Source organism: Numenius arquata, chromosome 9 (genome assembly GCF_964106895.1).
Source record: "Numenius arquata chromosome 9, bNumArq3.hap1.1, whole genome shotgun sequence".
Taxonomy (NCBI): Eukaryota; Metazoa; Chordata; class Aves; order Charadriiformes; family Scolopacidae; genus Numenius; species Numenius arquata.
In genome coordinates this window covers 60,200,416-60,225,724 of record NC_133584.1, presented here as the reverse complement: position 1 = coordinate 60,225,724, position 25,309 = coordinate 60,200,416, and the positions used below count along the sequence as shown (strand labels likewise).

The 25,309-nt window shown below is 46.4% G+C and overlaps 1 protein-coding gene across 2 annotated transcripts in view; it reads right to left on the bottom strand.

The window, feature by feature from the left end:
- ELP3 (elongator acetyltransferase complex subunit 3) overlaps nucleotides 1–25,064 on the bottom strand; it is a 97,845-nt gene extending 72,781 nt beyond the window's left edge. Inside the window, exons 1-7 of one of the 2 annotated variants that reach the window (XM_074153961.1) lie at nucleotides 24,956–25,064; nucleotides 23,239–23,338; nucleotides 22,184–22,322; nucleotides 20,688–20,758; nucleotides 17,147–17,210; nucleotides 15,190–15,258; nucleotides 13,216–13,370 (exon numbers count right to left, since the gene is read on the bottom strand). In XM_074153961.1, coding sequence (XP_074010062.1) covers nucleotides 13,216–13,370; nucleotides 15,190–15,258; nucleotides 17,147–17,210; nucleotides 20,688–20,758; nucleotides 22,184–22,322; nucleotides 23,239–23,338; nucleotides 24,956–24,974 — 617 coding nt within the window. In that variant the 5' untranslated portion in view covers nucleotides 24,975–25,064. The remainder of the gene's footprint in view (nucleotides 1–13,215; nucleotides 13,371–15,189; nucleotides 15,259–17,146; nucleotides 17,211–20,687; nucleotides 20,759–22,183; nucleotides 22,323–23,238; nucleotides 23,339–24,955) is intronic. The other variant, XM_074153962.1, reaches the window with a different exon arrangement.
- Nucleotides 25,065–25,309: the final 245 nt, after the last annotated feature.

Here is a 25,309-nt window from a genome sequence, read left to right as displayed (position 1 = left end):
CAATTTAAAACCATTCCCCTTCATCCTATCACTACATTCCCCGATCAAGAGTCCCTCCCCATCTCTCAGTTGCCAATTATCTCCTCTCCAGGGCCTCCCCGAGCCAGAGGTGACATCTTCAGTAGTAGGAGGTGTCTTCAGGACTTAGCAGCTCCTGATGGATATTTTTCCTATGAACGCGTTCGGTCGCCCCTCAGCACAACTACGGACTGCACAAAGTGCCTCCTTTGTGTTTAATTCCCATTTCATCTGATAGCCCTAGTTCTTCTGCTCCAGGAGATAATCAAAGTTTATCCTTTTTTTTTGTCTTCTCTATGCCGCTCAGGATTTCATAAATCTCTATTATATCACTCTCAAATATTTTTTTCCCCAGTTCCACAGTATCATTTTCCTTCTCCCCTCCCTTATTTTTTAAAAAGAACTGAACGTAGGTTCAAGCTGTGAAGGTGCTGCTGAATTACGTGGCAGCATAACAATATTTCCCAGTGTGCTCTCTATTCCCTTCATTATAATTCCTCACACTGAGTTGGTCTTTTAACTAATACCCAGCATCAAGCCTGTGTTTCTCACAGTTACAACTCTAAAATCTTGTTGCTGAGTGGCATTAGCCAACTTGGAGCTCGTCGTTCTGGAGTAAAATAAGGAAAAATCTTTGTTATACACATCGCAATATAGTTTTAACCTGCCCCTTCACCACCCGCCCGGCATGGACCAGACCACCTATTGCAGCACAGATTCCTCTGGGACACCACTAATGACTTTCCTCTTTGTGTAAATTGATCATTTATTCCGTCTCCTGTTATCTTTCAATTATTTATGCATGCAAAGCCTTCACTCTCACCCCCACAAGCTTTACAGAGGCTTTGGTGAAGGATGTCACTTTTGGAAATCCAGATAAAGTTACACATATTTGTCAAACGCTTCAAAGAAAACTCTAACTTAGACGTTTTGTTGAAATATTAGCCCATTTCAAGTAGCCAGAGGAAAGGAGTTCATCTGCCATACGGTGGAAACGTGTACGATGGAAACAAGAATCTCTCTATACTCACTCTGCATGAAGAGGGAGGTGGTTTTTTAGCAGATAAAGAAAACAACAACTTTTATCCTAATAAAGGCAACCGAGGTCCAACACATCAGCAAAACACAACTTTTTCCGAGATGTCTCAAAGAAGAAAATACATAAAGTGCTTGTAAAACATCCACTTCCTGAGCCCATACTCGATGTATTAGATGAGTGTAAGAAACAGAAGCCTGAAAGTCTTGATAAAACTGCAAAAAAGGAAGAGGACGTTCAGATGGCCAGAAGCTTGAAGGTGCTGTGAAGTTCTGAGCTCACTACAAAAAAGGGCAAGATTTCCTCTGCCAAACAGCAGCTCCTCTCCTATTTAAGAGAAGAAAATAGTTTACTAGTAATTACATGCCCTCCCAAGGCTACCAAACCCACCAAAAATCACTTCTGAAGTGGGAAAAAAGCCCACGTGTGAGGGTTTTCAACCCCAAACGGTATTATTTTCAAAGCCATTCGACAGTTTATGACGCAGAAGAAAAGCTTGCGAAAAAAAAAAAAAATGTTCAGCGCAACGAGAGAAAATTGGTGACACTTTTAAGCTATGAATTTTTAGAAATAATCAAATGCATTTCTCAGTAAGGATTTGGGAATTTCTGTCCAGTTATCCAGGACAGGCGCTAAACAGAGTCCCACTTTTTGCTTCAAGCACTGGTTCTGTGCAGCACGGTGCCCTTAACCGGGGCAGTATTTCAAGGGGAGAAAACCAGAAGGCTGTGTAGGCTGCGGTTGGTTAATATTTCATTTTGGTCAATTTTGCCTTCCTGGTATCTTTTCACCAAGCAATATAAAAATCTAAAAAGAAGCAGCTCTCAGTCCCATTTCAGCTGCCCCTTGTGTGGATTCCAGTACAATTTTATTTGACCTTTAGTTAAATTCCACCTTTACCGGGCAATCGATAGCAGCGATTCCCTCAGGACAGGTTTTACTCTGTGTCCCTTTCTCTTTTTATCCGAGTGTAGAGAAGGGGATAACACATCCCACAAACAACAAACCGTGTCACCGCGGTGCCAGCAAAGTGCCAGCAGCCACTACAGACAGTGATACAAAGACCATCAGAAAACTTGCATGAGGAGATGCCCAAGGTTTGCCCTTGATTTCTCACATCTTTGCTCTGCAATCTCACTCAGGGAAACTTGAGAGAGCAACAGTTTAGAAGTCTGTTGCCAGATCGATATGATCAACGATTAGGTCATAATTATATAGACACTTTACCACGGAATAGTCAATATATAGTTATTGACACAGGCTAAAAAGGGATTTGGGAGAAAAAACCGACACGACAGTCTCTTTTATTAAATCTAAACCGAAGCTCAAGGTTTTCTTGCCAGAGTTGATGAGAGTCAGCACTAGGTAGGACTTACATGTATTAAAAAAAATATCAAGTTCCAATTTCAGCTCTGATATTGACTCACTGTGGCCTAGGGAAAGTTGCATATTCTTAGTAACAACCACTTCCTAGCTGTTCTGAGGAAAATAACCACTTCTACCACTGCAGTGCTGCGTATAGTTCTGACAACTCAGTGCCCTAAAAGCTACTGTTGCATAAAGACAGCGTCCAGTAAAAACCTCGGTTTGTAGTTTCCGCATCTACTTATTAAACGGAATTCATCTCACCCCCGTCCGATATAAGCATTTAGCTTGAGGAAGGAAAACCAGCTTGACTGCTGCTTGGAGGAAACAAAGAAATTATATCAATAAAATTATAAACAGGGCTAATAAAAAGCAGTCATCAGCCAAAATTGCCAGCGAAAAAGCTATGGTTTCGCTCATCTTGTTCTCCTGCCAAAGCAACTCCCTCACCTATAAAGCTGCAGTATGATCTCTCCCCCCAAAAAAGTGCTACAAAAACATACAGGCAATTGTTTCCTCCGGGCTTGTAAAAGCAGACATTCGGGAAGATGCTTCCTGCAGGAGACTGCCAGAACTGATGGGGCCGTTTCCCCCCCGGCTCCGTTTGCCGTCCATCGCAGCTCCAATGCAGCGTAAGGTGCTGACAGCTATTCAACTTTTAATGGTGATTGAGCTCGCTGCTTTGGAAAAGTATTCCAGCTTTTAGCTTAAAACTGCTCAGACATCCCTCGTAACTCCAGCGAGGACGTGTTGGTCCCAAGGAGCAAGTTCCTGCTAAAGAGCGAAGTGAAACCTTTTCTGTCATGGGTACAACCCCCCCACAAATGGCACCACCTGCCTCATGGTGAGACAAATACAGCAGAGAGAAGATAGAAAAAGAGCACAACCAAAGGTGAGGGACCACTTGGGTCTTCCTAGAGGTGGGGAAAAGCAAAGAGCTGGAAAGGAGAATAGGGCCAAGAACCAACGCTGGAAGAATCACAGAATCATAGAATCACAGAACAGTTTGGGTTGGAAGGGACCTTAAAACGCCCCCCAGTGCCACCCCCTGCCCTGGGCAGGGACACCTCCCACCAGACCAGGTTGCTCCAAGCCCCCTCCAACCTGGCCTTGAACCCCTCCAGGGATGGGGCAGCCACAGCTTCTCTGGGCAACCTGGGCCAGGCTCTCACCACCCTCAGAAGAAAGAACTTCTTCCTAATTGGAGTCAGCGGTGGCTGGGTCAGTGGGGTCAGAGCCAGCGCAGGTTCCTGCTTCATCATGGGCTGTGTCCCCCTCTGGGCTCCGCCACCCACATCTCGGCTGGCTGTAAGGGGAGATCGGGCACCCAGTTCACACGGAAACATCTGAATTGAGCTGTCTTAACCCACATCTCGCCTCACAGCTGTTAGAAAAAAGGTAAATCTTATTTATATCAGAGGAACAAAGGCCCTTCCCACTAATTTATAAATTTTAGAGCAGCACACAATCTCTCTCTGGAGGCGAATCAGGCAAACCTAAGGGATTCTCTTGCAGAAAGAGAAAAAAACAGAATGTAATCATATAATCCAAGGCGCAGACAGAGGGTGACCAAATGTGACACCCCCAGCGCTGCCAGTTCCCAGCTTTCTGAGCACTTGACTTCCCAAACTGATGGGCCATGAGGAGGCACGGAGTCCCAGGGCGCATTAGCTGCAACACATCGCAGAAAGACCTATTTTGAAAGCAAACAGCCTCTGCTCTGCCTCGTACAGCCTCCGCAAAACCGGCCCAGCAAAACCCCTTCTTAACATCCTTCCATAAAAGTGTGAAAATTAAACCCACCTTTTTCTTTTTTCCGTGCCTACTGCACCCACCACGTTACTAGAAAATGACTCCTCTTGCAAATTAATTTAGCGCTGTCGAAAGGCAGTTGATCTCAGTTTACAATATCAATGAGGCAAGTACAGCACAGCTGAGGGAACCATAAACCGCATCTCACTATTTTATCAGCATATTTTAATTTGGGCTGGAAAGCAATCTCTGCCGAAAGAAGGAAAAAAACCAAAAAAGGTAGTGCGGGGCCCGCGTTAGCTCTCCAGGGCAGGGGAGTATCCGTCTGGGATCGCCTGCATCCTGACGGAGCTCAAAGCAATCGTTCATGTTTGATCTTCTGCCCACTTGGAAAGTCAAAATACAAACAGCAACAAAGGCAACGTTTCTGTAATACACAGGACGGTGGATTCCTTTCTGTGTCGGGGAAGAAATTAACCCAGAAAGCTTATTTAGTACACGCCACACCATCTCTTCGCGCCATTACCTTTGGATCACCAGCATAATTTGACCTAGAACCGAATAATAATCAGGCCAGGTTCATACTCATACAGGTGACCAAGCCATGAATGAAACTCCACCTCCAGTTACCAATCCCTGGATGACCACTCGGATCCCATCCCAGCATTAACGTTTTAGTGCAGGTCACCGGAGAACTTGTTACGCTTGCCAAATTACACACGCACAGCAGCGAAGCAGCAAAAATGAGAAAAGTATTCCCTTTGGCAGGTGTTCAGCAGTAATTTGCTGAAAACGTACAAAAAAAAAAAAAGGCACTGAAATTCATTATTTAGCTTTGACAATGTCATGACCGTGAGGGCCATCATCCTTTCCACCAGCGTAGGACAAAATAGGCATCAACGGCATTTGCAAATATTGCTATATTTGGTGTAGCTCAAAATTCTGTTATGAATAAACACTAGCACCTCGTAAACCTTTGACGAAGACGCATTTGGTTCCGGCATCCACCTTAGAAAAACCTAAAGTGACATAATATCAGCTGTGCTGTCGGTGCGTGGGGATGGCTTCCTCATACCTACCTTCTCCAGCCGCAAACCTGAGTATTTTATACACAGGAGAAAATGCTGTGGAAATACTGAAGAGGACAGATAACTGGAGAGGCAATTGCTTCCCATAGCTCCAGGAGGAAAAAAGATTAATGCCTCCCCATATCAAGATTAGGATCTGATGAAATGACTTTCACTTCCATTATCTTCCAAATAAAACACACCTCAGCAGCGAAAAGTTGGGTCTTGCGGTAGAAAATAAGCAATGCAAAAATAGCTGGGTGCCAAGAAAGGCTGGCCAGCTTTGGGGTAAGTTTCCTCAAATTCTGCACACTGGAAAGACGTTAATCCATACTGAAGGCATAGAGGGGTAAACACTCAAGCAATAAACAGGTTTTAATGGCAAATGTAGCTCCTGCACCATGGAAGAGCCGCATTCAAAGCTGGAAAACACAGAAAATCTGCCTGCTTTTCCAGAACGTTAGGAACTAGCCTCCAAATCGACGGGAACAAAAGAAAATTTAGGCAGAATCTCTGTTGTAAAGGATCTGGCAGTAAAACAACAGCCAGTTATCTCCTGCCTGACACAGAGGCGCAGAAAAATCACTGCCCGGCCAGATGTCCCCAGGGATGTGACAGACTAGCTCTGACGGATACAGCCACAGCAATTTGCAATATGTGTCTGCCTCCCGCTATTCCCTTCCTTCTCTGCCAGGAGCCGCTGCCGGCACAGGAGGGGATGCGGAACGGGCTAAGTGCCCCCGCACCTCGGCTGCCCAAATTACCCCTAGAATAGGAGCTTAAGCCGGCAATTACAGCGGTTTGTGCTGGAGCTGCAAGAGCCTACCTGTCACAGCACCTACTCATTACGGCAAGGCAAGAGGTGAGATCTGACTATCAAATCCTGGCAATTTGTAGCGGGGCAATTTAACAGGCCGGGCTCCCCGCAGCCAGAGAAGTAGCAGATCTTCTTAAATGGTTCTCCCTTCCAGCCGACGTTCATTTGCCACAGGGTGAACTCTGGCAGCTGGAGGGTGGACGACCGCGTTCAGGCGCCTGGTTTGGAAGCGGTAACCTCAAGCAGAGGGGTCAAGGTAGATAAAAGGAGAACAGTAACCTCTTAAAATGGCCCCAGCATGAATCACTGGAGCTAGTGAGTCAAAGCCCTCCGTTATTTTTGCTGGAGTCACAGTTAGTACTCAGAAAGCACAATTAAGGTACATTAGCGTAACAGGCAACCATATGTCATCTGAATCGGAGAGAGCATCTTCTTCGCCTGTACGAACCGCAAGGTAAAGCATGTTTGTTTAAGTCGCTTTTCCTTGAGATTCACAGCACAACTGAACCGCTCACAAGCGGGGGCAGCGAAACGTATCCACAAAGGCAGCAGCATAATATGCCCTTGGTTCCTCACGTAACTTCATCGCGGGTCTGTGCCCTAGAAGTCAAGCACCTGGGCTAAATCTTGGTAAAATTACAGCAGCAGCAAGAGTAGAGGCTTACCTGCAGGAATCTCTGTCTTCTAACCAAATTCCTAAAGTCTTATTTGGGAAATTTAAAACAGACTGACTTTGAAAATCAACCTTTTGAAAGTAGGTTTGTTCCTCACTATTGGAAAGCAAAATGATGTTGTCAACCTTCACAATCACTGCATTTCTGCAGCTTCTGTTGGAAGAATTTCTGATACATGAGACCTAATGTGGGTATTTGAGAAGGGAATATAACCACCTTTCCAGAAACACAGTTTTTGAAAGGTCGTTTTCCAAAACCATCGGTTTCACCCGATAACCAACCAAAATGCATTTTTCAGGGGTTGCTCTGATCTGTCACTTTCGAGAAGAGTGATTTCCAGCTGGGTTTTAAAATGCATCAGGAGCTCCATAGATCAAACCAACTGCTGCTGGAGCTGCCAGCGCTCAGGGCTTTTCTTCTTCCTCAGAGGGGTTAAGAGTTCTTAAACTGGACACACAATAATCCAGCCCTAAGCAGGGGTTATTTAAAACCCGTGTCTGCTCTTTCAGCGAAGGCTCTAAAGTGGCTGGATGTCTCTGCTGACCGCTTGCCAGAAGATCAATACGGCTTTTTGGGATACCTGCAGGAAATTTCCTCCTGCATCACGAAAATATTTGCGGCAGCGGGAAGCCCTGCTGCCCGCTCCCCAGCCCAGCGGAACACCCAGCTGACGGTGGAAACACAAAAGGCCACTCGGCGAAAGAGATCGATGACGAGGCAAAGAAAAAGGCAGTCTCAGGGTGTCGTCCGATATTCAGGAGCTGCAATTTCTCCAGGAGGAGTCACAGTACTCACTTCTGCAGGTTCTGGGCTTCAACGCACGATGCAAGTGGAAAATGAGCCTTTTAAGAGACCGATGAGTGGATGCGAAGCCGAACCAGTCTGGGCTTACAGACCTATTATGGAAACAGTTACTATGTCTGCTGTGCACCTGAATATCGTCACATAAATATCAGGTACACAAGGTACTTGGATTGCAGAACATGAGGTTCCGGCAATTTTATCTCCTCCTTACTTTGCCATTAACGATGGGATTTATGACCAGATCGAACATCAGACAATGCATGATGCTGTTAAAACAAAATTGTAAAAAATCATTTATGTGCGGTTTTAAATACACTAAGAGAAGCCCATAACATCCTCATTAAAAAATTAAGGAAGTGCGGGCTAGATGAGGGGGCAGTGAGGCGGATTGAGAGCTGGCTGTGTGACAGAACTCAGAGGGTTGTGATTAATGGAGCTGGGTCAAGTTGGAGGCCTGTAACCAGCGGTGTCCCCCAGGGGTCAATACTCGGCCCAGTCCTGTTCAACATATTCATCAATGACCTGGACGAGGGGACAGAGTGTATCCCCAGCAAGTTCGCTGAGGATACCAAACTGGGAGGGCTGGCCGACACTCCAGAGGGCTGTGCCACCATCCAGCATGACCTGGACAGGCTGGAGAGCTGGGCAGACAAGAACCTAATGATGTTCAACATGGGCAAATGTAGGGTCCTACACCTGGGGAGGAAGAACGCCAGGCACCAATATAGGTTAGGGATAGATATTCTGGAAAGCACTACTGAGGAGAAGGATCTGGGAGTCCTGGTGGATAGCAAACTTTCCGTGAGCCAGCAATGTGCCCTTGTGGCCAAGAGGAGCAATGGGACCCTGGGCTGCATAGGGAAGAGTGTGGCCAGTAGGTCAAGGGAGGTCATTCTCCCCCTCTACTCTGCACTGGTGAGGCCACAACTGGAATACTGTGTCCAGTTCTGGGCTCCCCAGTTCAAGAGAGACATGAAACTACTGGAGAGAGTCCAGTGTAGGGCAACTAAGATGATTGAGGGATTGGAGCATCTCCCTGATGAGGAAAGGCTCAAAGAGCTGGGGCTCTTTAGCCTGGAGAAGAGAAGGCTGAGGGGAGACCTTGTCTATGTTTACAAGTACCTAAAAGGTGGGTTGAAGGATGATGGAGCTGGACTCTTTTCAGTGGTTTCCAGCGATAGGACAAAGGGCAATGGGCACAAGCTGGAACATAGGAAGTTCCATTCAAATATGAGGAGAAACTTCTTTCTGGTGAGGGTGCCAGAGCCCTGGAACAGGCTGCCCAGGGAGGTCGTGGAGTCCCCTTCTCTGGAGATCTTCAAGACCCGCCTGGATGCAGCCCTGAGTGATGTGCTCTGGGCAACCCTGCTTTGTCAGGGGAGTTGGACTGGATGATCTCTAGAGGTCCCTTCCAACTCTGACAATTCCATGATTCCGGGCTTGATGTTACAGTCCAAGGAGCCGCAAAGGTGCGGAGCCCAGGGGAAACTTCCTGAGACCTGCCTTTCTCGACACAGGCACGTTCTCCTTTGGCCTCACTCATTAATTAAAAGTCAGATCCTGGCTGAGAGAAGAGGTGCTGGAGTTAAGTGGTGAGTCACGGTGGCGGTGAAGTATGCCTGGCACCTTTAATGACTCACGGGTCAGGTGAGAAGAGCAGAATGAAGGGGAGCAGCAATTTGCATGTGCATTTTACACCTCCTTGGTTCACTGTCCTCCGGAAGGAGCGAAGGCAGCCGCAATCACATCAACGCTTGATGGGAACAACCCCCAGAGAAAGATGTATTTCTCTACTGTACAAAAAGAAAAATCTTGTCCTTCAGTGATTCTTCAGCAGTAATTACAAATCTCCTCCTAAAGAAGGGAAGCTTATCACCAAGTCCACAACCTTGCTTGATAGGCATCTAGAAGTGCCACCAAAATCTCCTTAGTGGTGTTCTCGGCAGATAAAAATTAGAACTTCTCAGTCTTGTTGCACACAAAGATCCCCTCTGGCTCTGCAATTCTTTACTCATTCCTTGGCCACCTTATTTCCAAAGCATATCAAAGCACCTTGAGCAAAGACTTGTGTCTGAATAGTCTAAACAGTGTTTATTACCTCAATAAGGAGGTGCTACAGAAACATTGAACACCCATAACACTTTCTCAGGGAAGTCGTTTCCTTCCTCCACTCACAACAGAGTCGCTATGAAAGCCTGGCAGATTCTCTGTTTATCTTTTTAAAAATCACACCTTTGGTTGGTGAGTTCATGTATGTAAATACAGTCACTTCTACACTCACCCATAAAAACCAAAACTTTAACTCACTTGAGGTCCACTCATGCAATAAGGATCTCCTACCGCTTTACAAATACAGGTATAAAGGGAGTTCTTCACACCTCCCAAGTCAGACACCCAGTTTACCAGCAAACAGTTTAAAGCAGCAACCGAGCCTGGATGTTCTGAGGCATCCCACGAAGATCCTGTTCTCTCCACTGATGATAAAACCACAGCTTCAGACTTATATATTTCCCTGAGAAGGACTTGGGGGTGTTGGGGGATGAGAAGCTCAACACAAGCCGGCAACGTGCGCTGGCAGCCCAGAAAGCCCCCCGCACCCTGGGCTGCATCCCCAGCAGCGTGGCCAGCAGGGAGAGGGGGGGGATTCTGCCCCTCTGCTCCGCTCTGGGGAGACCCCCCCCAGTGCTGCCTCCAGCTCTGGGGCCTCAGCACAGGAGAGACATGGACCTGTTGGAGCGGGGCCAGAGGAGGCCACGGAGATGCTGGGAGGGCTGGAGCCCCTCTGCTGGGAGGACAGGCTGAGAGAGTTGGGGGGGTTCAGCCTGGAGAAGAGAAGGCTCCGGGGAGACCTTGGAGCCCCTTCCAGTCCCTCAAGGGGCTCCAGGAAAGCTGGGGAGGGACTCTGGATGAGGGAGGGGAGCCCTAGGAGGAGGGGGAAGGGTTTGACACTGAAAGAGGGGAGATGGAGATGAGATGTGGGGAAGAAGTTCTTTGCTGTGAGGGTGGTGAGAGCCTGGCCCAGGTTGCCCAGAGAAGCTGTGGCTGCCCCATCCCTGGAGGGGTTCAAGGCCAGGTTGGAGGGGGCTTGGAGCAACCTGGTCTGGTGGGAGGTGTCCCTGCCCAGGGCAGGGGGTTGGAACTGGATGGTCTTTAAGGTCCCTTCCAACTCTCACCATTCTCTTGATTCCACTTGGCCGGGGCTGGCTAGAGCACTGCCCCAATTCCCTGAGCCAGACACTCCCAGTCCCACATCACTTCTCTCACAGCGGCACTGCTGGGTTTGCACTTTGTGATTTACCACGAGGCTGGATTTACCATAAGACTCTGTACCTGCAAGAAAGCCAGGCGCCAACTCAGAATATCGGCTGGAGTCCAAGGGCCAGCACAGTTTGAGGCCTTATTTCTTTAGTCAGCCTTGCAGTGCCGGTTCCTTGGCGAGGAACAGGACATGCCTCCATGGCAGGCTACGGTCATACTGTACTGGTCACATCCTTTTTATCAGATTAACTGGGACCAGAAGCTGCAAAGGGCTGATCATGACGAAGTACTACACGAAGAAAATTCAAAATTACATCAAGAAGAGGATGCCAGACAGGTGAGCCCTTCGGTGCCACACAATTCAGACCGTATAGGTCAGCATTATCACTACCAGCGACAGACAGCACTGGACGTAGACACAGAGCTCGAGTTTAGGACAAAGTAAAGAAATGACCAGACAAAAGAGGAAAAAAAAAAAAAAAAAAGTGTTCACAGTGAGGTGGACCAAAGCCTACATAGATAGATGCTGCACGGGTTTAATCAAAGGTCATGCTCAGAAACTTTTTAAGAAGTATCCTGGCTGAAGGTCTTTTTCCCCATTAGGGAAATCGCTGTACAAAATCTAAAATCAACTAATGATTTGCACAAGGAGGAAAAATCTCAAGGCTACCATCATCAGAGTAAGGAGTTAGAGAGACCAGATCTCAGGTTATCACCTCACGCAGCGCCCACAATGTAAAACAAGTAAAATATTGTCAGTATTCCCCATGTGGATGGAAGTAGTGAGAGAGAAGGGCTGAAATCTCACGTACAAAGAGAAATCAATTCAACCCTGAATGTTTATTCCAAGTGTCACTGACCATCTCCAAACAGCACTGCAATGACACAGTACAACAGCGAAACACTAGTAGCACAAAATGTAAAAGGTCTGATTCATCTTGAACCCAATTTTCTCGCCTCTAGAATATTTAGGGAGCGCAACTAGAATAACTCCCACATACCTCCATTTACTAAGCATTTAACGTGAATTTTATGTTAACAATATAAACCTTTATTTATCTGCTGGAAAAAAAACCAAACCATAAATTGTTAGGGCAGGTTTTCTCACATTGCTTGCGAGGCAGCACACTGACTTCAGAGTCACTTCATTTTTGCATGCGCTTAAAATTACTTGATCACAGGGTCTGTGTCATAAATAAGTTTCCCCAATCTGCAGAGCAAAGGACAGGCTACTCGAAAAGCTATTTTAGGTCCAATAAAATTTGCTAGACACCTGCAGCAGAAAGAAATATGGAATAACCACATTGTGAACCACCTGACGTATATTGAAATCAGTGCTGTGTTTGTACATACAACCTGCAAACACCACCCTCCTTCCGTAACGGGCTGCGTCCTGCTGTGCTCACAACCAGGGCACCGGAGCAAAAGAAAAGCAATTCTTTTCCCAAACTTGTTCGTGATTTTATCCTGATAAAACCCACTTGGAAAGAGCAACACAGCATTTTTTGTCTGGTCTTTGAGTGACAAGAAAAAAAAACCCAAAGAAAACCAGCTGTTTGCTGCCCTCCAGAGGAAAACAAACGAAATTACAGCTTTAAAATACAAAGAAGGGAGGCAAGGGCTAGTCCTGTTCAGTTTTAACACCACTTCCTTTAGTAGATGATAATGGTATCAAGGAAAATCCGTTGCACTGAATGATGACAAGGCAGCAAACCAAAACCGTCTGTGGGGATGCTCAGCTGGTTTTAACAGCTCCAAAGTGTCAAATCTCTCTTTTTTCCTTCACATTTTCATACCGCAAAATACACTGAAAAGTTATGTATTTAACAACCCAAATCACACACGAGTAAGTCAGCCTCGGATTTTCGGTTCATCGACCGTAACGTGAGAAGAGGAGCATCTCCCCATCACACGGAAACACTGCAAGGGTAACTGCGTTGGAGACTGGAAGGGGCCGGGAGCTCCTGAGCGCTGACGCTCTCGGGGGTGAGTCATCCCTTACGGGAGCTGACGTCTGGCCTCCCTCCAAGCCAGGATCAGCTCCCCTTCCCAGCCAAAGGAAATAAATCCCATGGCAATGGGATTCGTCACAACTCCAAATCAAGGTGATGAGGCATAAAAAGGTAGAAGTCCAGATGGAATGCCAAGGAATTAGAAGCAGCTTAGCGTTTCCTACGTGAGAAAATAGATAAACCACAGCCCTATCTTCTGCCGGCGCTATGCAGTACACAGAGCAATGCTGCAAGCTGAGCTATAAATATTCTGTGCCTAAACATGCACTTGGATAAACACTGCTTTTAAAATAAAATAAAATAAAAAAAAAACTTTAAAAAGGCCTGAATTTTTGTTTTCAGTATTTTCTGTACTTACATCAGTTAAAGAACACTTTTAAATAATTACCTTAAAGAAAACCAAGGTGCTTACCTGACGGCCTCTGCTACGTTGTTGGAAGTGTGACCCGATAAGGCATCGTGAAGGTTTCTGATGAAGTAATCTCTGTACTCCTCGGGCAGGGCCATGAACGTCCCACCCATCACAATGAACTCCACTTTATCCACACTGTGGCCCAACTGCTTCAGCTGGAAAATTAAAAGTACCAGGGAAAAATTACCAATGAGGGACTTATCTAAAAGACTTCTCCGAAAATCCCGACATTCCTACACAGCGTTTCCTTCTTTAATTGTCGTATCTTTAACGAATGACAAACCATTAACACTTTTGTACAGATTTCTTATAATCTCCCCCCAAAAAAACCTCAAAAATTATTTTTCTACCGCAAGAACACAAGACATATATTGAGCCCAGCAGAACAGGTTCTCTTGACAAAGCAGAATTATTTGAGGCTGGCATCTTGCTGGTGGGAATTACTGGTTCCAGTTTGAAGCTGGCTTAGATATGCCCAGTAAGGAGAGTTTCCTCGCATCTGCTTCAATCCAGGTAGAACTAACTTAAAAACTTGGGGGAGAAAAGTACTACACTGAATCCATGGAGAATCTTCCAACGGATTTGGATATAGACAGGAAACCAGTCAAAGCAGAACAGGACTGAGAAACTCTTCAGATCTAATTCCCAGCGGAGACCCTAAAAAAATCATTTTGGTAGGAAAGACACTATTTCAGTACTAAATTCTCCAGGTAATTAATTATCAAGAACGAGCAACTGGCACAGAAGTTCAGTACAATTTTGTTGCAATAGGGTCTCCTATCAGTAATCAGGGATGGTTCAGAACAGATAACATCTTAGAAGAGGTTCAAAACTTGTCATTTATCTAACGGAAATGACCGTTAGACAATTAAAAGATCTAAAAATAATTCTTTTATGGGGTTCAAGTCAGCCTGACATAGAATTAAAGGCTAACATGGCAGGGGGGTTGGAACTAGATGATCTTTAAGGTCCCTTCCAACCCAAACCATTCTATGATTCTATGATAATCGTGAAATGCTGAGGTTGGAAGGGTCCTCTGGAGATGACCTAGTCCAATCTCTCTTCTAAAAGCAGCATCAGCTCCAGCAGTTTGTTCAGTGCTGTGTCCAGCCAGGCTCTGAGCATTTCATAGCATGGAGACCACACAATCTCTCTGGGCAACCCCGGTCCAGTGCTCGGTCACTCTCACAATTAAAAACTGTTTCCTGATGTTCAGATGGAATTTCTCATGTTTCAATTTGTGCCAGTTGCATCCTGTCCTGTTACTGGGTATCACTGAGAAGAGCCTGGCTCCATCTTCTTAGTGTCTCCCACCAGGTATTTATACACACTGGTAAGATTCCCCCCAGCCACCTCTTTCCCAGCCTAAACAGTCTTGGCTCTCTTAGCGTCTCCTCAGATGCTCCAGTCCCTTCATCATCTTAAGCGGCCCTTTGCTAGACTTGCTCCAGTATGTTCATGTCTTCTTCTGGGGAGCACAGAACTGGACAGAGCTCTCCAGGTGGGGTCTCACCACTGCTGAGGCCAGAAGTACCCCCTCCCTTGACCTGTTGGCAACACTCACCCTAAGTAATCCCAAGAGATTGCTGGCTGCCTTTGACTCAAGGTTGCAATGCTGCTCGTGGTCAACTTGGTGTCCACCAGGAGCCCACAATGCTGCTTATGGTTAACTTGGTGTCCACCAGGACACCCAGGTCTTTTTCTGTCCATCTGGTCAACTCCCAGTATGCGCTGGTGCCTGGGGTTGTTCCTCCCCAGAGGCAGGACTTGGCAGCTCCCTTTGTTGAACTTCAAGAGTTTCCTCCCATCCTATTTCTCCAGCTTTGTCCAGGTCTCTCAGGTTGAGACTGGTCTCCAGCTGGACTTAGCGCTGCTGATCACAACCCTTTGAGCACACCAGTTCAGGCGATTGAAAGGATTATCATTATTTTCATCACAATCACAAAGCGTTCCCCTTTCGCTGTAAAAATTTACCTGTTCCACTCTATGTCTTGTCTGGAGATATGGGTCATACCGAGCCCGAATGGCCCTCATGGACGTTGGCTAAAAAACACAAGGAGATCCATTTTGTAAACTTTTTTTTTTTAAAAAAAAAAACAACCAACCCCACAGTGGAAAATAAAAAAAAAAATACAAAAAACAACTTTTAGCACCGAAATGCTTCAAATTCTTCAAATCCTCATGGACCCTACAGTCTTTCAAACTTCCAGAGAATCCATCCAATTGTAAATTTGGATTTGACTCCTTAACACATTTTTTTATCCTTAGGTAGTAATAAGACATAAAGAGAATGACTATATTTTTCAAAATTTTAGTGCATTATGGCAGGATGGATAAGGGATCTCTGTAGTAAGCCTCAAAAAAAATCACAAACAAAATGCTTTTCAAAATACAAGTTTTCCTGTTCTGTTCATCTCGGTTTTAATTCACTTGCACAAGTTATCCAAGGAGTGTCCTCTAGAACTCAGTCTAAACTTCAAATATTCTTTCATCTAAACATATTCTTTCAGTTGAAATCCCTATTAACGTACTTTTTATATTAATAGCTGTTGTAAGCTTATTAGTAATACTCTTAGATAAGGTTTTCAAGTAGTTTGTGTATCCTGGATTTGTTTGGTATTTCGTATCTGTTACATTAAGAGCTCTAAAGGATGAGGACTCTTTAAATCATGCATAACTCCCACATGCTGTTAGTATTAAACACCACATATCCAAACAACATGAATTATAAATCCTGTGTGTGTTTATTTTACTTTTTCTACTTTGCATTAATGGGACAAGTTTCAAACCACTGAAAAACAAGTAAGAGACAAAATCCGTATTAAAAGGAGGCTGTGACACTGGTTACCAAGTTAATCCCATTTGTATTTTACTACTTTATATCTATATAGGTATCTACAACAGCTATGAGATTTTTTTGTGAAAACCAGTCACAATAATTTAGTCACAACAAGATCTTTTGCTATTAAACTGTTGGCAGACAAGAGGAGAGTGCTATTTTCTTATATATATTTAGGGAGATATCACTGCAGATACAGACTTATCAGGGCAGAGATGTAATTTCAGAGGCAGAAAAATCAAATAATGGGCTTTTTTTCCAAAGCTTGAGCTTTTTTAACCCACAGGGTCCTGTAGGCTGGACAGGACTGAAAGCAGGTCCAGTTAGGACAGGATGCTCAGGGCTGTGTCCAGTGTTTGAGTATCTTTAAGGACAGAGATCCCAAAACCTCTCTAGATCCCTACTCAAGTGTTTGACAACCAACATGTTAGAATATTCTCTTCTTACATTAAGGCACAATTTTCCACGTTCCAACTCATGCTTGTTGCCTCTCATCCTTCCACTGGGCAGCTCTGAGGAGGAGTCTGGCTCTGCCTTCTCTGTTCCTTTCCCTTAAACCCATGTTAAGCCCCAAGTAAAACTGTAGTTTCTGCGAGACTGTTTAGTTTGGAACATTTTGCTGCAGATGGATAACTGCTGTAGGAATCACAGTTAGCCTTTACTCCAATAAACTCCATGCAGCGGCATCCCGTGGGAGACAGCAACGTCACCTTCAACTGCTCTTCCTCCCTCACTGCTTTCCAGAGCTGGAAATTCCGATTAAGAGCTGTTGTCCCACCAGCAAGCCATGGGGTACAGCCACAACACTGCACTCGCCCTGCTCAGAACCCCAGGCTGCTCACTCCCGCTCTACAGCACAGTACACGTATAACAGCATAAACCGCAGCAAGGTGAAGAGAAAAAAACCAGCTGCTACAATAATTGAGAAGAATTTCCAGGCCTGTAGTTGAGCTGCTTTGGATCTTAGAAGTTCGTCAAGTCAGCTTTTGTTTTTTATTCTTGCAACATGGGTGAATTCGTAGAAATAAGGAGTGGGCTAACCCAAGCTCATAGAGAGTGGAGGCAACGCGTTATGGCAGACCAAAGTAATACCTCATATCCAGTGTAAGACTGTGTTGAATATTCAAAATCAGAATCGGGTCCACCTGGGCAGTACCTGCAAATATAAAAAGACAGAAAACAGGCATCAAACTCATGCAATTACAATGACTTAACCCATGTGTCTGGGGTATGGGTAGACAAGAGGGTGTAGGCTGAGCAGACACTGCTCCAACTACCACATCTCTCACCAGAAAGGCAGGGGAACGCAACGTCTTCCCCGAGGAGAAGGACTTGGGGATGCTGGGGGATAAGAAGCTCAACACGAGCTGGCAACGTCCGCTGGCAGCCCAGAAAGCCCCCCACACCCTGGGCTGCATCCCCAGCAGCGTGGCCAGCAGGGAGAGGGGGGGATTCTGCCCCTCTGCTCCGCTCTGGGGAGACCCCCCCCCAGTGCTGCCTCCAGCTCTGGGGCCTCAGCACAGGAGAGACATGGAGCTGTTGGAGCGGGGCCAGAGGAGGCCACGGAGATGCTGGGAGGGCTGGAGCCCCTCTGCTGGAAGGACAGGCTGAGAGAGTTGGCGGGGTTCAGCCTGGAGAAGAGAAGGCTCTGGGGAGACCTTGGAGCCCCTTCCAGTCCCTCAAGGGGCTCCAGGAAAGCTGGGGAGGGACTCTGGATCAGGCAGGGGAGCCCTAGGAGGAGGGGGAAGGGTTTGACACTGAAAGAGGGGAGATGGAGCTGAGATGTGGGGAAGAAGTTCTTTGCTGTGAGGGTGGTGAGAGCCTGGCCCAGGTTGCCCAGAGAAGCTGTGGCTGCCCCATCCCTGGAGGGGTTCAAGGCCAGGTTGGAGGGGGCTCGGAGCAACCTGTTCTGGTGGGAGGTGTCCCTGCCCAGGGCACGGGGATGGAACTGGATGGTCTTTAAGGTCCCTTCCAACCCAAGCCGTTCTATGATTCTATGAAATTGGAGACAGCCTGACCACAGCAACACACCAACTGCTCTCTGGAGCTCTCCTATAGACAAAACCAAACCCACCAAAGGAAGTCCTAATTAGCTCAAGCTCTACAGTACCTTAACGCTGCAATACAGCTTCCAGCCTAAAGCCAGCTCACACCGGTCAGCTCAGAGCAGGGGTTAAACAAATAAATTCCTGTGTTTCTGCATCACTCGATGTAAATATCGGTACAGACCCAAAAGCACACGCTGGAGAGTGATTCTGTGACACCCAGTAGCACTGAGAGGAACTGAGCCTATGCCTGTTTACAAACACTGAGTATACAGTGCAAAACAGTTGTTTCATTTAATTTTAATGAGAATGGGATGTCAAAAAGCAGTTCAGACCTGCCAAACGGCTACATCCACATGAAACAACTTGACAAGACTTACTAGAAGGAAAATGTACTGTGAACCTATTTCTGGAACATGGCATTATCTTAGGGAGCTGCCAGAGTTTTGGAGTAACAGTTACACACAGATTATTAGATTTTAAAAAACAATTTTACAATCGTAAAAGAATTAAATATTTCAAATATTCAAAAACTTTGACTCACTTGATGTAAAATATGATTTTTGTTTGGCACAGAAAGACATAAAACAGAGAGATCATCCTGTTACACAACCTACATTTCTTTTCCAGAAATTTATAGAAGTTAAATCTCTTCACAGAATCACAGAATGGTTAGAGCTGGAAGGGACCTTAAAGATCATCGAGTTCCAACCCCCCTGCCCTGGGCAGGGACACCTCCACTAGAGCAGGTTGCTTATTTACACTTGTTTTGTGAATTCAGGAACACGCTATTTAATAAATACAGCATTTTAAGTCTATTTCAAAGGAATACAGTCCATCTACTCCGGATTACCCTATGGCAGTTTGGTATTAAATGACAGTTTCCACACCTAGAGGCTCTTATTCCGCGACAGAGCACGGCAGACTTGTGGCTATCACAGCAGGACTGCTAGTCAGGAGAGGAATGATACACGGCAGATAATAATTAAAAGGAACATGAATTTATTCTGAAGGACTCAGAATAATCCTGTGGGATTAATGACCAATCTGCAGCTGTTCTGTGCTCAAAGATGACCTGAGAGGGGAGGGTTGACAGCCCCTTCGGCGCTGAGCTCCTCCAACAGCCCCAGGAACAGAGCAGCCGGCGCGTTGTTACTCCCGGTGCAGATCTCCAACGCCCAGACTAAGATAATGCCATCTCTATCAGATCAGACACATTCGGTTCACACTATAATTGATTAGTTTCCTCGCTGCCTGCCCTGCAAACTCGACCCAAGTCATCTGTCACGGCTATAAAATTAATTACCAAATTACCGCAGTCAAATTAATTTGCTGGCAAAAGTTGGGCGATCCGATTGAAGGCATTTCCTACAGGTAATTACCTGGAACATCTCAAACAGAATAACTGCTCATGCGAAAACAAGAAGGCTCTCTGTCGGGCAGCTGGTAGTGAAACACACGGATGTTTCAGGAGTGACAAGGCAGGAAAGAGAAGCAACGTTTTGAAATAGATGAACTGACGTGGTTAGAAAAAACCCATGAGATTTCAGGTGCACAGGCTCTGAAGTCAAACAGAGGTAATATACGTCAAGGTAAAGCCAGCTTGTGTTTCTCAATTCAAATAAAACTCTGAAGTTACTCCCTTAACGCCACGAGCTCTTGGCAGCTGCAGGCCTTCCCCTCCATCTGCGCTCTCGTTTCCTTCCAGAGCCAGACGGTGTCACCGAGCAAGTCTGTGCAGACACCACCTGCACCTCCTCAGGTGGGTCTCGGTTCAGCAGCTTTCAAACTTTTCAGATGGAGCCCTGTTTCTTTTCCATAATAGTCTTCTCCAACCTGCTCAGGGACCCAGTCGTGTGCACAACACACCTGCACACCCTAACGCAGTAATACATGCATTTATTATTAGCACACAGAATCACGGAATTGTTTAGGTTGGAAGGGACCTTTCAGATCGTTGAGCTCAACCAATCAACCCAACACTGACAAAACCCCATCACTAAACCATGTCTCTAAGCACTATGTCAACCCGGCTTTTAAATACCCCCAGGGATGGTGCCTCAACCACTGCCCTGGGCAGCCCATTCCAAGGCTTGACAATCCTTTCCATGAAGAAATTGCTCCTAATATCCATCCTAAACCTCCCCTGGCACAACTTGAGGCTGTTTCCTCTTGTCCCATCACCTGTCCCTTGGCAGAAGAGACCAACCCCGCCTCACTACACCCTCCTTTCAGGGAGTTGTAGAGAGCGAGAAGGTCTCCCCTCAGCCTCCTCTTCTCCAGGCTGAACACCCCCAGCTCCCTCAGCCGCTCCTCATAAGACTTATTCTCCTGGTTATTATATTCACAAAAGCGTGTATCTACTAAAGGTAAGCAGGCTCTGGCCCATGAAAGAAAAAGGTGCCCTCCTTGAATCAAAACTGAAAACAAGCACATTTTTTAAGTGTAATGTGCAAGTATTGGCAATCTGGAACTTTGTGTTTGTGCAGAAAGAAAGCCTGTCCCCAGTACAATGCTACTGCAACACGAGATTTATACATAAATACTGGAAAATAGTCCTTTTAGGTCACCTAAGCTGTGATACTTACACACATATGTTGCCTGTGAAGTTAATGTGTGGACATCTGTGGGGTTTACACATCACAGCCACGACGGCAATCTGTAAGAAGCAAAGTTACAGAGGAGAAAAATTATAGTAATTGCTTGTGAAGTTACTAAAATAAAGTGCATGGTGGAAGGCTGTGTATACATGTGCATCTGCCAGAGACTATTTAAAGACATTTTCCGCTTAGTCTGCCACCTACAATATCCGTGCGTTAACCCTTGAAGGAGATAACAAATATAGCAAGAAATAGGAATCCTGCTATTTAATACCTTCACAATTCAGAATAAATTGGCTGCATATTATGAAGAACCAGATGCCCGATTAACCATCCTCCTGAAAAGATGCAGAATGATATTCAGGTATTCACTAGGACCAGCTAACATCCATTTAAACCAGTGCAAGGGTACGAGTGTGCCACCAGGCATACCCAACACCATCTGGAAGATGAAAATGGGGGAGAGATGAAGAGAAAAGCAAAAGATAGAAACCAGAGATAATAAAAATAGCTTCTTCCCTCCCCCTAACTGAGCAAAGCCTTTTTTTTTTTCCCCCAGGCTGAGATCTCAGGCAGCGTTTCACACATTAAATACAAGCACAGTGTAAGATGGTATCTTTTTTTTTTTGTTGTTTTTTTCCACAGGACCAGAGAGGAGGAGAGACAGACACATTAAGATTTTCAAGTGTCCACTAATTTGGGGAACCCAACTTGAAATACCTCATTTCCAGTTTTCAAAAATCCTGGTTAGAGTAAGAGTTTAATGAAATATTCTATAGCCAGAAATAAAAGAAATTTAGGGGGTTTTGGGGGGTAGGGCTTTTTTGTGGTTTTGTTTAGGCTTTTTTAGTTTGTTTTTGGGTGGGTTTTTTAAGTTATACAAATTGAACGCTTTCTCAGATTTTGGTTTCTGGTTTGGTTGTTCGGGTTTTTTTGTTAACTTGAGTTTAGGCATGCTACGTATACAGTAGGGAAGCTCAAAAACACACAGCTGAATTTTTCCTAATATCTAAACTAAATCTTCCCTTTTTCCATTTAAAACCCTTCCCCCTCGTCCTAGGGCTCCCCTCTCTCATCAAGAGTCCTTCCCCAGCTTTCCTGGAGCCCCTTGAGGGACTGGAAGGGGCTCCAAGGTCTCCGCGGAGCCTTCTCTTCTCCAGGCTGAACCCCCCCGACTCTCTCAGCCTGTCCTCCCAGCAGAGGGGCTCCAGCCCTCCCAGCATCTCCGTGGCCTCCTCTGGCCCCGCTCCAACAGCTCCATGCCCTTCCTGTGAAGGACTCTTCTCCCAAATGCTTCAAAAGCAATAGCCCTGTGGGCACAACATCATAGAAAAGGCAACCCAGAAGCTGGCGATGCAGCCAGCACGTCTCTATTAAAGCTTCTGGACAGTCAGTAACACGGTCTTTGAAAACAATTAAAGACAATTTATCGATGAGAGTGGGAGAGGATGGTGGTGGATGGAGAGAATGATGTACGTGCTTACCCCGCTGGCAGTTCTTATAGGCTTGGCCTTCAGCTTGGGAACCAGCGCCTTGCGGTACTGGGGTGGAACAGCAGCGATGATGTCAACCAAACGGGGCTGCGCTGAAAGTCCGTACTTGGCCGACGTCTTGGTTTTCAGCCTGAAACCAGAAATATCTCGAATTAACAACTCCATTCTGACTTGCACACCCATATTCCACAGCAGAGCTGTGGTATCGCTGTTCAGTTACATAGAGATCCAGACTGGTTCTCCCAATTTGCCTTTCCAGGTAACTTATTTAAAAAGCAGTAATTCCTTGTAACAGCTGCATTGCGTATTACAATACAGAAAATAAATTCCTAATAAAGTTGATATGCAACAACTGCCAATGCTTTTAGTTTTTCTATATATTTTTCTTCTACATATCGTTTTATCAAAACACTGTGAAAGCTGCCCACAGATTCCGGCTTATCAGTTTTTCAGTGATTTAATTCTTTTCACAAGTCTTCCACGCCATTAACCCCTACATACACACACTCTCTTCACTTCCAAGACATTTATGTCAGTCATTTCCAGCATCAGTAAAAAATTTGAAATTATATCATGGAAACGAATGGAAACAGTGGGACAAATTCAGGTTTTATTATTCCACAGATGTAAAGAAGGATGAACTTTCTGTAAACCACAACTTCATTTATAACACATCGCTAGGAAAATTTGATTTAAACTTTACCCCTAAACTAATCTTTCCTTTCCCTGATGGAACTGGCTTCAGGACTACTGAAGGATGAACACAGGTGGAAACACAACAAGGCAATGACGAGTTTCTTTGAGTTTTTCACCAGTACAACCCATTTTGTACTCTGAGCGTTGCCAATGAAGCAGCAAGGCATGATTTCAAATCACCACATAATTTACAATTCTCGGTGGTATTTTTTAATCACATAACATTAAGAGAAACGACGATAGCCTGGGAAAATAAGACATTTTAAAATAAAGCCTGAACGTAAGAGACTGTTCAGGACACGTTCATCACTGGTGGATCAGCCCTTCAGCATCGTCCCAAAGTGACTTACTTGTTCAGATTCACATCTTTCCCCTGCTCGTGAGCCTCAATTAGTTGCTTTATGATGTCAGCTATTGTCATCATCATCAGCTCTGCATGGCTGAGGTCTCCTGAAATGAGAACAAAACAACAAACCCCGTGTACAGCCAGTGCTTTCCAACTGCTTGTGACAACTGAGGCGCATCTGCTCTGCAGCTCATATTTAGTATTTCCTACAATTGCTGCTACAGAGAGAATTTCGCCACCACGTATCACTCTTGATTTGCAGCATTCCCCAAAAAAATGACAGTCATAGAATCATAGAATGGTTGGAGTTGGAAGGGACCCTAAAGATCATCGAGTTCCAACCCCCTGCCCTGGGCAGGGACACCTCCACTAGAGCAGGTTGCTCAAAGCCCCATCCAGCCTGGCCTTGGGGTCCCCCCCTCCTATCACTGGTTTTCTTTTCCTTCTAGGACAAACTCCACCCTCTTACATCAGAAGAATCTGCAAAACTGCTAGAAATAAAAAGTCATTGGAAGTTAAAGTCAGTTTAGTCTGACTAGACTAGTCAGACTAGTGTGATGTTACCAGTACATGTGGCAAGGAAGGGAACATGTTCTGAGGACGGCGGGGCAAGCCAAACAAAGAGGGCAGCTCTGCGAACCCCACCCCATCATGGAGAGGGTGCAGGGCAACAGGCAGTGTATCAGGGCCTTAAAGCTTCTCCGCCACACCTCACAGACCCACCCCATGCTGCAACGAGGGTCTGCACTGTACAGACTCCATACATCACTTATGTTTCTTCCATACCAGCCCTGGGAGAAGAGGGACATTGCTTTTAAGAGATCCATCCACGCTTCCTAACAACAAGGAGCATTTGTTTCACCTCATGCAGGTCTGTCTACACCAGCAAGTGTTGGGACAGTAAAATATACATGCCAAACTTGTCAGAAAACCCATCAGGAGGGACACAGCCAGGCGTACAACCACACCAAGAAGTTCCTGTTCCTGCCAGCCGTGCTGAAATCCAGCGGCATTTACACCCAGCCGGGAGAAGCGCCGCAGCGATGCTCCCATGTGGTCTCTCTCTGTAGACAGTTTTATGGGCCAGACCAGGCCACTGCCAGTCCCACGCTGCCCTGCATCACCTTTACTGCCCCATATAGCTTCCCCTGTTTGCTTTTTTTCCGCTTTGCCATGAAGGAAAAGCACAGCCATAACTGAACCGCCCTGTCCCCAGGAACTTCTTCTGTGTCTGACAGTCAGGAGCAAGGCAAACTCCTGAGCACCCACATGGGTGCAAAGACTCTGCCTCCCAGCGACAGCGCCCAATTCAACAGTGGGGAGGGAAAACGGGTGGCTGACAGAGGGGTGCCAAGGGGTGCAAGGTCGGGGCTGGCCCTTCACCCGCCTCCAAAAGAGCATGGAGTGGGGAAGAGCAAGGTCTTGCCCCATGTTCCCACTCCACGTACAGACAGACACAGAGATAGAGGAGGTGGTAAAGCCCTGCCACCCCTCGGCTCCCAACCCCACAGGGCCGGGGGAAGCAGGAGGAGCAGCCCCGTCCCGCAGACCCCCCCCGCCGTACCCCGACACAGGGTAAAGTGTGGCTCCTCACTCCCCACACACACAAGGCCGGGGAAGGCGGCAAAGCCCTGCCCCGCTGCCCTCAGCTCCTGGAAGAGGGGCAGAGCCCACCCTGCCGCCATCCCCCGGGCACTGCGATCCCCCCCACACCACAATACCTTTCCTCTTCTGCTTCATGCTGGCGGCAGCCCCTCAGCCTCTCCCCCTCACAAGCCAGGCCGGCACCTCCTGCCGTGAAGCGACACCGCGCCTCACCGTCGTAAAAGCGTCGCACCTCCAGCCGCGCTGCCGTAAAGCGGGACCTGCCCCTCAGAGCCACTCCCTCCCGCCGCCGGCCTTGCGGATCTGCGCCCCTTCAGCGCTAGGTGGTAGCAAAGTATCGACGTTTTCCCTCAGAGGGGAAAACAGGGTAGATTTTCCTGACAAAAGGCTAAAAGTCCTTCCCAGAGAGGCGCCGGGAGACCTGCGGGCTCCTGGGGAGTACAAAGCGGGGAGATGAGGGCGGTGGAAGG